This window comes from Trametes versicolor (assembly GCF_000271585.1).
Source record: "Trametes versicolor FP-101664 SS1 unplaced genomic scaffold TRAVEscaffold_14, whole genome shotgun sequence".
Taxonomy (NCBI): domain Eukaryota; kingdom Fungi; phylum Basidiomycota; class Agaricomycetes; order Polyporales; family Polyporaceae; genus Trametes; species Trametes versicolor.
Window position 1 is genome coordinate 1 of NW_007360334.1, and position 11,146 is coordinate 11,146.

Here is an 11,146-nt window from a genome sequence, read left to right on the forward strand (position 1 = left end):
ACGCGGCGATCGAGTCGTGTGGCGAAGGGGGGAGCAAGGGCGGATGGATTGTGAGGGAAAGGCCTGGAATGACGGGCAGCGGACGTGCGGTGCATTAATTATGTGAGTTTATCCAGGCGGACGTGGTTTAATCTCATACGATTCATGAAGGATGGGTCGCGGATAATCGTGCCCGTACAAGGTGAGATTTACAAGGGGAAAAGGACATACATGAAGGATGATCCTTGGATAAACCAAGACTGATGAGCGAGAGGGGAGGCGAGTAAGCGACGGTGGTTTATCGCACAGGTTAATCATGCGGCGGTAAAGAACAAAATGTGAGTATAACGAGGTGACTGGTTCGTGAATGATTATCAGGTGGGATGAGGAGATTAACGTTTGGATTGACGAAGGATAATTGCTCGTAATCTGCAAGGGTGGGCTCGGATAATCCTGAACGAATGCTGTGGCTCAGAAGGATCATCCTGATTGGAGTCGCACGACCAGGAGAATGGATGAACTATGGACATCGTAAATGGTGTGGATAATCCATGAAATGTACTAATAAATGCCTGAAGATAAACGATCTAAGAAACACCTGTGGACCTGAAGGTCAAGAACTGAGGTCAGTGAGGACAACACTTTTCCATCTACTCTCTTCTTCTTGACTAATGCAGACATGCAGTCGCCTACTGAACGTAGCTGCGTCTGCTATGCCCTCTCCAGCTCCCTGTCACTGTTGGGATTATCCTGAAGATGCCTGGTCGGGTATGGGTGTAGCGACGCACATTTGGAGTGAACTTCGTGGGTGACGGATACGTGGTGCTTAGTTCGGTGTATACGATATGTTGTAACTGTGGAGTTGTGCGGGATTTGAATTGAAGAGAACTCGTGTAACGCGCTATTCATGGGAGCAACGACGTTTGAGCTTCCGTAGCTTTGGTCATGATTTGGCATGGCGGAGTTTCGGTGGTCGCTTAGAAATGTTCAAGTTACAACTAGCCTAGCGGTAAACCTATCAGCATGATTATCAATGGTGCAAGTGGGGAAATTGATGACTTCTGCTGTAGTATTGAGCTTCATGGACAGGGGACCTTTCTCGTTGCAGAATTTACGTGGGCGACGCGCAAGCGACGCGACGGGCAGAGTTCGAAGAGGAGAGGCGCTCACGCGCATGGTGGACGAGCGGCCCACACTCCGGCCGTCCGGCGCCGTCGGATCGGGCCGAGAGCCGCGCAATCATACTACTTAACGCCACTGCCAGTACGCCGCGTGAAACAGCTCCGGGTTTGCACTCACATAGCATCGAAGAGACTGCTGCCAGCGAGGAAGATGTACCGTGCTGGAAAAACCGCATCGGCCTCGACCCGGGCGGAGGCCTCGAACTTTCATCTGCTCCACCCCGGTCGTGGTGTGTCTTCTCGGACAAGGTCCTCTCGAGCTGCCTTTGTCTGTGCCACATGAGCTGAGTACGAAACCCCCAATTGGATTCAGGAGCGAAGGCGACCCAACAGGCACGGCTACTTACCAGAATCCCGGCCCACACCCTTGGTTAACGTCCGAACGACACCGTACCCCTCCGGACTCAGAATTACTGCTCGATTAACATCTACGGTACTCCGTACCTCATGCTTCATGCATCCATCCATCCCGTCTAAGTACTCCCGGGCCATATCTAAACCTTACGGAGACAGAGCGGGCGAGGAGTGCGGGATCTTGGTCCATGAGCTCAACCACTTCTCTCCATCGCTCCAACGCGGGCCATCCTGCGCTCGAAAGGGACATTAGATCGCACTCAAAGCTACCTCGTGCTCGATGCCCAACGGAACTTCGGTGGCGCACGTTCGTCATCCTTGTAAGCTTGCTGGGATGACCGCTCAAAAAGCCTCCTAAAATCCTCTTTTGTACTAATACTAGTATTCGGTACCATGGGTCTGACTCGCTCGTACTCAAGCGGCAGTGAACGAGAACGTTTGAAAGTGTTAGCGCCAAAAGTCTTCTGCGTCATTTCCATATGCATATTCCCCTCGCTTGCGGCTCCAAGATGAGGTCCACATGCTCGATATGCATGTGGTCTCCGAGTAGCGGCGGTTATAAAGTTGACGCCACGATGCCGAGGCTTACTCATAACGTCCAGCTCTTTCCGGAGTCCGTCCTGAGCATAATTCGAGCGTGTTCCAATCGCACCTCTTCTTTACCCTGCATGTACGTACATAGGAAGGTCTCTTGCACCTCGGTGCGCAAATGAAGCGCGCTGCTGCGGGAAACCATGCAGGACACATTGAAGGCCCGGGGTTGTTACGTGTGCAGCGGCCGATTTGATCCCACCATAAGCGCGTATTTTCCTACTCGCTGCGTGACGATGTCTCTGTCGATGCGTAAAACAAATGCAGATTCCAAGCGCAAGACAAAAAGCGGTGATGGGGCCAACGAATGGCCATTTCAGCATGCAACAGGAAATTTATACGCCGATACAATGCAACGCCTCGTACTGAGTAACTCTGAATCCGGTCTTGGAGGGCGATGTCGTCGTAGACGCTAAGATGAATTAATCAGTGATTCCATACACGAAACGCACAGCACGACGTACTCATACTCGTGACGCCTTCCAGCGGGAGAGAGACGCGACAGTTGCTCGCAGGACAGCGCCACTCCAGGAAAACGTGTGAACCCGATGCGCAGTGAAACGGGCGCGAGATGCTCTCCTTCCCTGGCGCAAACGTGAGGACGTCGAGGAATGTGGAAAGGACACCGCCAGCCCGATCGGCGGCAGGTCGCAGGTAGACCTCTACGTCGACGGCGCCCTGGGGGAGCGCTGCGTCCTTGTTCCGCCGGAGATTCAGCGTGCAGTTCTCGAGGCCGTAGTCGGCCACGTATACGTCGGCGACGGCGCGGACCTGAGACGTTCCAGTCAGCGTCATGAGATATAGAAACGGAAGAATGAATGATGAGACGTACGGGGCCCCCAAAGATCAACGTCGCCTGGTCGCCGGGGGCATGCACCCGCGTGAGCTCCGCGTTCGAGCCAGCGCGCGTGTCATACGTGTAGAAGCTCTTCGGGAACGTCGCGCGACTCCGACAGGACGACGGCTCGACGGCGAGCTTCTCGAGCCCTAGGTACGGGCTAGGTCGCTTCAGTTCTGACGCCGTGGGCCGTGTGGAGGGGAGGAGGGTGGAGATGGTGGTCCATGCAGACAGTGCCGTCAGATTGAGGGCTGAGAGGGCGAGGGCGACGATGCAGGAGGCGATGAACAGTCGCCAGAAGAATGACTCGGATGAACGCCCAGGCCTTGGCTTGTCGCCATAGGCCTCGTCGGGTGTGCCTTCGTCGTCGATGTGGAGGGGCTCAAGAGCGCTGTCGTCGTAGCGAGAGGAGCGTAGGGGTAGACGTGCGTAGGAGGTTTCGGTGGGCATCGATGACTAGCTCGGGCCCGGGGGTGACTGAGGTGGATGCAGTGCACCAAAACGTGGGCATATATCGAACGGGCGCGCGCCATACCGATGTGTGCATGGCTTTAGGGAATACACATGGCTGGAATGCACTGCGTGAGATGATGAGACTCATAATTCTGTAGGAATCGATCATCTGGCGAAGTAGGGCAGGAAATGGACGTACCGATTGCTAGTTCACGAAGAGCCGTCCGCACCTGGCGTCAAGTCATCCTTTGTTACCTCACGTTGTTTCCCTGAAAACATAGGTCACAGCAACAGGGAGCTCCTTGAAGGAAGAGGACTTGGAAGTGGAGCTGAAGCAGCTGGAAGGAGTCTGCGAGCGCCGAGGTGTACGACCTGGGTCCCAAGAACTTGCTATCGAGTACCCGGGGTCCTGACACCAAGAGCAGAAGAGACAGATCCGCGGGCTAGATCTCCTCTCTCTCTCTCTCTTCGTTACTACGTGTTCAGCGAGTACTTACTTGTCTATGGCTACTCTCTCTGTCTGCGGTGCTTATAAAACTTGGAGGCTCTTGTGTTGTACGTCCGGGCTATATTGCTAGCGTTGACGTTGTCGTCTGATGACACTCATCACTCGGGCGTCGGCGCTCTCAGAAATCTGGTCATTGGTCTACGAAGCGGAAGAAGTGCACGGGCTAGACAGAGTGAGTGGTTCTCACGCAGAAGCATTCCGGTCTTCGTGCGCTGCATCACTGCTTGTATCCGGACGCCTTTTGTATCGCTACCTTCACGCCCAGCCTTCTGGTGAATCTGAAGCTTTCGCAATTGCTTACCGCGGCACACCGCTGTCTTACGCAAGCTATCCCTTAGCATGCTTTTCACTTCCACCGTCGCTGCTGCTGCCCTCTCGCTCTTCGGCGGAAGTCTCTACTCCGGTTTCTGGCGGACGCCACCAGACGATCCCGACATCGAAAGATGGAGCTGCAGGCCTTTTCTCCCCAACGTCTTCGCCGAGGCCCCACCATGTTCTGCGCATCCCGCCATTCGTCGGGCTGTGCATGCTGTCGACGAGTTCTTTACCGCCCGCTTTGCCGAGAGTGACATCGACAGTTTATCTGTCGCAGTTGTAAACTCGCAGGGGGCCTTATACGAAAGGAACTTCGGCTACATGCGCGCCAACGAATCGCACAGCCCTGAGACCACCAGCCATTCTATGTACCGCATGGCTTCGGTGTCAAAGCTCTTCGCAGCCCTCGAAGGGTTCATCCTAGAGGAGAAAGGCGCTCTGTCCTGGTAGGTGGTTGTAACCTGACTCGCGTAAATGTTTGCCACAACAACTTGCTTCATTAGGGACGACCCCGTCAGCAAGTACCTAGAAGGCTTCAAGTATCGCGCAGACGGACTAGATCCACACAGGAACCCCTCCCCGAAGAACGCGCCCGAGATCACCCTGTCACAGCTCGCGAGCCACATGTCCGGCATAGGTCGAGATTGGCCTCCTGGGCCAGCAACGGGCTGGCCGCACGACGCTACAGGCGGCGGACCTCCTCCCATGAACGGACATCCGTATCCGTCCCCCAAGGTGTTACTGGACGCGATTGCTAAGCACCATCTCGTCTCGCCCCCAGGATTTTATCCGTCATATTCTAACACAGGTCTGGGAGTACTCGGCCTCGCTCTCGCAGCCGCCAGCAGCGCGGCTAGCGGCGAGCCATCTGTGTTATCATACGCCGACGTAATGAAGCGTGATATCTTCGACCCGATGTGTTTGAACGGAAGTCATTTCCTCGCCACCGACGCGAACAAGCACTTGATCGTCGTTCCTTCAGTGGAGCCAGACCTTGCTGTACGTGGTTATCGACTACATCAGGACTATTTGATGCTCACGCAAGAGCAGGATCACGACTTTCTCGACGCCATGAACCCTGCAGGAGGACAGTTCTCGTCCCTTGCAGACATCATGACTCTAGCGCAGACGATCCTGGACCCTTCCCATCCGAAGAGCCAGATCTCCTCGTACGCACGCGACAGGTGGCTGCAGCCCGCCCACGTGTTCATAGAGGACGACTGGACCGAGATCGGGCTCGTCTGGGAGATCATCAAGGCAGCGGACTCGAACGGACGCCTACGCAAGATCTACTGGAAATGTGAGTCGCACACTTTCCCAGGCTTCCGAGTCCTTAACCCTGACGCGAACGCCCTCCTCCCAGTGGGCAATGTGGGCGGATACCACACCGCGATCGCCGTGCACCCGGGCACGGCCTACGGCGTCGTCGTGCTCATGGCCGGGCCGTACCCGGACACGGCCAAGCTCGTATACGACACCTTCGCGCTCGTCCAGCCCGCCGTCGACCGCGCGCTCGCCGACGCCGTCGCCGAGCTCTACGTCGGCACCTGGGTGGCGGAGACAGAGACCGCCAATGTCTCCGCACCCACATCCGCGCGTATCGCCGTGGAGCGCGGGACACTGTACGTGGAGAAACTCGTGCTCCTCGGGGCGGACGCGCTGAGGGCGTTTGGCGCCGAGGGCAGGCTCGCGATGCGCGCGACGGGGTTCCGCGACGAGTTCCGGTGCGTCCGCCGAGTCCGAGTCGGGCTTTCGACGTTGTGCTGACCGGGTTGCGCAGGCTCGACGCGGGGATCGCGGGGTACAACGGCGTGAAGCACATGGGCTGCTACCCGTACTGGAATGGGCAGGACATGTGGGGCGTGCGCGAGGGCGCGGCGATCAATGCGCTGTACTTTACTGGGGCTGGGGACGGGCGGCGCCTCCATATTCCGTCTCTGTCGTTGGTGCTGAGGAGAACGTGAATGGGGCGAACTGTCGCTTGGAGACGGGGCACTGATATGCCACATTTCCCGATGTGCATACAGCGTCTTGACACTGGGGCCGCTCGCAATAGAGTTGCCAGTATCTAGAATTAGCCTCCAGGTGTGCACCAATCTGTCGTATCTGCGTCTGCGTCGCCGCAATACATGTGGTGTCTTGGAGTGCACCCGCTTATGTAAAGCCGAGATATATAGTATTGTGGACGAGTCGCAACGTAACGCAAATGCATAAATCCCGTAGAGGTGGAGCAGCCTGTGAGGCAGAACGCAAGGGCTTTGTACGCATACAAGGACTCTGTACACGGTGAACACGGAGCACGAACAGTAGAAGGGAGGCGCCAACTAGGAGTTCTCAGTCTTGCGCAGACTCGAGATCGTCATCGTAAACGATCTTGGCCGGGCCTCTGCGCGAGCTCATGAGCCACAGTTGGTCGAAGTCAGACGCAGACGGCGTACCGCATTTCTTGCCCCTACGGAGATCAGGGAGTCAGTAGCGCCTAGCGAGGTGCACGATGTTGCAACTTACTTACATCTTGTTTCCACCGTATCTGGGCTTGAAGCTCGGTGAGGCCGCACTGCAGTATGATGTCGAATTTCTGGATGTAGTAGAAGCCGCAGGGGCCTCTGTACGGTGTTTTGACTACTGCAGATGTATCCGCCGTCACGGTACAGAGGGTGGTATAGCACTCTTGTGTAACAGGAGTTAGTGAGAGTGTTGAAAAGTGGGAAATGTGCGCACCAGGTTCGAGGTCAGGCCATCTCGGTCGTTCTCTTTTCCCGCGGTAGCATACGATTGTCGATGTTGTCGTATTCAAATGATCCTTGTTCGAATCTGACGCCTCCCTGTGATATGCCTTGGCGATCTCCTCGCCGCCGCGAATGCGTGTACCCTGTAGTACATGGTCAGTTTCGGTTCTCACGATGCTGATAATGACATTCTTTGATCAGGATAGAACTAAACGCGCCCGGCACTACGAAACGGCCTGATGGGCGAGTGTTCTTCCTATAGCTGCGAGCGACACACTCGGGATCGGTCTGGTCGTAGGTGGCGCTGGAGATTGTTCCGTAGGTCATCTTGATGATGCGCGCAGACACAAAATGTTCGAGATAGAACGAGACGCCTCCTTCAGCAACAGCTTTGTTTCTAGATAGCAAAGGTGAGTAAACTTCAGCAGAATTACAGAGGTAGACGCATACGTATGGGTGTCTGGACGGCAAACAGCGAGCCCGAGAGGTCTGACTACTTGCTGCAGGCTGCTATAAAGCCAGGGGCTCGCGGCGAAGCCGCCCACAAGGAAGATGGTCTGAGAAAGGGTCAATTACGCTATGTGCGTATATGAATGCATAGACACCTACGGATATCGGACACGTAGCCGTCTGACGCTGTTTCTGAATAGCCTCGACGACAGCATCGAGAGAGGGCTTGTAGAGCGCCTCCATCTCCAGCCTAGCGACATACCTTAGCTTAACGACATGCCAAAATGTCAACTCCCGTATACGCTCACCCAGACAATAGCAGCTGTCCCCGACGAATATTTACTCCCGGATCGTTACACCTCATCGACCCGAATTTGATGTACGACTGCTCGGTCGCATCCTTGAATATTGGTTTGGTAGATTTGTCGAAATAGTCCAGCATCGCCTTGATGTCCTCCTCGTTGCCATACGCAGAGTCCTTCAGCTTCTCTGGAGACATTCCGTGAGCAATCACATTCTGAACACCGACAACAACTGTGTGCTTACTCTGCAAGAACGTCTTCGCCCTTGCATTCACACGCGTGGACCCGTGCATCAGGCCTGAAAGCATATAATCAGCCTGATGAGTAGGACTCGGACCGGGAAGAGAGCCACTTACAATCTGCAGAGGCGATTTCCTCGACGTTTAGGGGACTGGTCGAGATGAACGCGTAGCTGCTGATGTCGACCGTTCCTCCTCCAGCGTCGACGACCATCACGTTCTGCCCGTCCTGTAGGTAAACCGGTGAGACACCAGTGCTGCACGCGGCGAGTCGCGCACTCACGGAAAGGCCGTCCGATGTCAATCCGCTCCGGATACAGAAGTGGAGACTCGCCTCTCCTTCCGTCACGAATTGTACTCGCGCGTGGCCATCCGGCGTGTCGGGCACGAGGCCAGCCATGATGGCAGCCTGGCGCATTTTGCCCTGCTGCAGGCCCTCCCATCCGTTGGGATGGGATAGCACGAACTCGACTCGGTCCTCGACGGAGCTCCATATGCTCGCACCGTTTGCGTGCGTCTCCTTGATATAACGCTGAGTGCATTGGAAGAGGTATCGAGTGAAGTCGGCGAAGACGTCCAGCACGCCCTTGCCTTTGGGCAGAGGGGGTAGGTCGCGTCGCTTGATCTCGTTGGAATCGAGTGTTTCGGGACGAAGGTGCAGCTTGAACCTGAAACGTGTGTCAGCTCGAATACTCGCGTCCGAGTCCAGAGAATTCTAAACATACCATTCCACGAATACCAGATCCTCGTCTTCCGCTTCAAGTTCTATGCCTGGAATGGCGGCCTCAGCGCCCACGGAATGTACAGTGCCGTCTTGACGGTAGTACAGGATGGATGGAATCTTCGAATCTCCTGCCGCGTTCTCCTGACCGGGAAACCTGGAAGATAAACATTATTCAGGCTGGGTACTCAAAGACCACGTCGTACAGGCTTACCGGGTGACCCCTTGAATCTTCGGTACTTCCCCGGGGTCAAGAAACGCGTAAGCCACACCTGAATAAGTTGTCCCGATATCCATCGCTACAACGAGCTTGCGAACAGGGCCCCGGTACGGCTGAAGAGGCGCCATAGTGAAGCACAGGAGTTGATGGGTGTGGATGAAGGGGATAAGGAGTCTCTTCGAGCTAGAGGTGAGTGATGCGTACCGTGGCCATTCGCACCTCGCGCTATATGCGGAAGATTCCGTGCGCTGCGGAAACGAGGCTTGAGCTTCGAAACACGACGGATCAGCACCCTCCCAGGCCCTCGAGGGCGCTGAACCCACGAGTAGATCATCAGCATACTTGGTTGTCGGTACACGAGTCCTTCATAGAACAGTTCTCTGCAGTCACCATCGAGGCGTCCTCCTGGTGCTGAGGATCCCCGTCTGGTTCCGTACCTCGTCTGTATACCAACCACTCTGTTGCAACCACTCTGCTCCGTACCCATCTCTTCGTGATGGACAACGTTGTCATCCGCATTTGGAAGTCGGACAACGACCGTGACACCGGGCGGACGAGGCGTACGAGCTTCAGAAAAGATCGCGACTATCGCCAGCGCTGCAAAGAGCTCGAAGACATTGCTAGCAGCCAAGTGGAGGAGATAGAGCAGCTGAAGAAGAGGGAACGTGCGTCGCAGGGCAAGATCACGGGTTTACAAGAGGACCTGCAGACGTCGCAGGCCGCTCTTCAGGTCAGCGAGGGGCGATGCCAAGAGCTTGACGACTACAACCAGCGACTAAAGAAGTACTCCGCCCAACTGGAGCGTAACGTGAAGGCTACGGAGGGAGAGAAGGCCGAGCTGGAACGGGCCCTCGCGCAGGCACTTGCGGAACGCAGCGACCTAACAGCACTGTTAAATAGGGGACTAGTGGAGCTCAAGGAGGAGACGCAGACGCACCTGAACGGCGTCGATGATGTCACATGCAGCTCGGAGGTGCTTGCTCTCGTCAAGCGTATCAATACCCAGATATTCCATACCGCCGCCACAATATCCGACGACTTCCAGGACTCCTACGGCACACAGAAGTATGGACCTATCGTTAACATGGCGGTTGCCGGCTTGAAAAAGTCGAACATCGTCGGCGCGGAGCTCCCCTCGATCCTATCCGCGAGTGACCACCGCACCGACCCCACCCTTGTTCAGATTGCGCTTCAAGGAGCGCTCGCGATGATGGTCTTCAACTTTGCTTCTCCGTGGTTCACCTCTCTTGAGAAGCAGACTGCATTTCTTCACTCTATATACGTGGAGATGTGCAGGCATGGTGCGTTTACAGGTGTGGATGCGTCCAGGCACTAACACTATCGTACTACTAGAACTTCAGTCCGTCTCCGAGCAGTGGAGGACAATGGCGCTCACCTACACACGCGCTATCATCCCCGAGAAGGGACAGAGTGTATCCGTGCCCGCCTTGATGATGATCGACTGCGTCACCGACGTACTCCTGGCATGCGGCGTAGATGGGTCTCCAGAGCAAGTCCGCAGATCCGTCAGGTTGCACCACGCCGAGCGGCTGAAGCAGGTCGCCACGCAAGTCCTCGATTTACGCTGTATGTCAGGAGGACAAATCGTGTCTGGCGATCTACAGGTCTTCCCCATCTGGCCGCCTGCGTCGTTTGATCCCGCGTGTATGGAGGACGAGTGGGCGGAGGTGAAGAGACCGGAAAACACAGAGTATCCCGCAGGTAACATCCTGTGCACGACGAACTTGGGGGTTATCCGGCGCGAACGTAGGGCCAAGCAGGACGAGGACGATGGGCCAATGCGGGAGGTGGTGTTGCTCAAGCCCAAGGTTGTCTTGCACAGAACCTTGCGAGAGCTGTTTTCAGAGCCAAATATGGGGATGGAAAGCAGCACCGGTATGTTCTCATCCTGAGATGATCCCGCACGATTGACAAAACGGAAAGCCGTAGGAAACCCCGCGGCGGTGCCCTCTTGACCGACATTCATCGGCTCGCTCTTGCTTTCCGTCAGCGCGACGAACGCGACTTCTCGGTGTGTAGTATCGAACTTGGTATCTATTCTTACAGTGCCAGATATCCTCCATTCAGACGTGGGCGAGTTAGGTTGTCCAGGTAAACTTACCTTGTGGACCGTTGCAGGCCAGATCTGCGTCGACGTAGCGGTGGCCGACTTCCACGCACCACTATGTTCCCTCTCTCTTCATATTCCCGGATTGTGTTGCGTTTCTTGTATATGGGATGTACTTCATCATAGAGGATTCGTTGC

At 55.7% G+C, this 11,146-nt stretch overlaps 4 protein-coding genes across 4 annotated transcripts; 2 read left to right on the top strand and 2 right to left on the bottom strand.

Annotated features, from left to right (window-relative positions):
* Window positions 1–2,356: 2,356 nt before the first annotated feature.
* TRAVEDRAFT_75256 (uncharacterized protein) lies at window positions 2,357–3,393 on the bottom strand (the record flags this gene model as incomplete). Its single annotated transcript, XM_008046512.1, has 3 exons — window positions 2,357–2,517; window positions 2,570–2,876; window positions 2,938–3,393. 3 exons carry the CDS (start codon window positions 3,391–3,393, stop codon window positions 2,441–2,443), a joined length of 840 nt encoding a protein of 279 aa, XP_008044703.1. The 3' UTR covers window positions 2,357–2,440.
* An 850-nt stretch (window positions 3,394–4,243) lies between these two features.
* On the top strand, window positions 4,244–6,377 carry TRAVEDRAFT_175271 (beta-lactamase/transpeptidase-like protein; the record flags this gene model as incomplete). The annotated part of the gene is made up of 5 exons (XM_008046513.1): window positions 4,244–4,665; window positions 4,723–5,218; window positions 5,270–5,519; window positions 5,583–5,943; window positions 6,000–6,377. 5 exons carry the CDS (start codon window positions 4,244–4,246, stop codon window positions 6,181–6,183), a joined length of 1,713 nt encoding a protein of 570 aa, XP_008044704.1. The 3' UTR covers window positions 6,184–6,377.
* A 176-nt stretch (window positions 6,378–6,553) lies between these two features.
* TRAVEDRAFT_40587 (uncharacterized protein) lies at window positions 6,554–9,008 on the bottom strand (the record flags this gene model as incomplete). The annotated part of the gene is made up of 13 exons (XM_008046498.1): window positions 6,554–6,614; window positions 6,724–6,889; window positions 6,941–7,091; window positions 7,122–7,125; window positions 7,163–7,345; window positions 7,399–7,505; window positions 7,558–7,648; window positions 7,707–7,887; window positions 7,945–7,998; window positions 8,057–8,168; window positions 8,223–8,607; window positions 8,665–8,817; window positions 8,875–9,008. The coding sequence occupies 13 exons, from the start codon at window positions 9,006–9,008 to the stop codon at window positions 6,554–6,556; spliced, it is 1,782 nt and encodes a 593-aa protein (XP_008044689.1).
* Window positions 9,009–9,802: 794 nt separating this feature from the next.
* Window positions 9,803–10,739, top strand: TRAVEDRAFT_102271 (uncharacterized protein; the record flags this gene model as incomplete). The annotated part of the gene is made up of 3 exons (XM_008046514.1): window positions 9,803–9,970; window positions 10,010–10,181; window positions 10,234–10,739. Coding segments are annotated over 3 exons (846 nt in total), but the record flags the coding sequence as incomplete, so codon positions are not given.
* Between the last annotated feature and the right edge of the window lie 407 nt (window positions 10,740–11,146).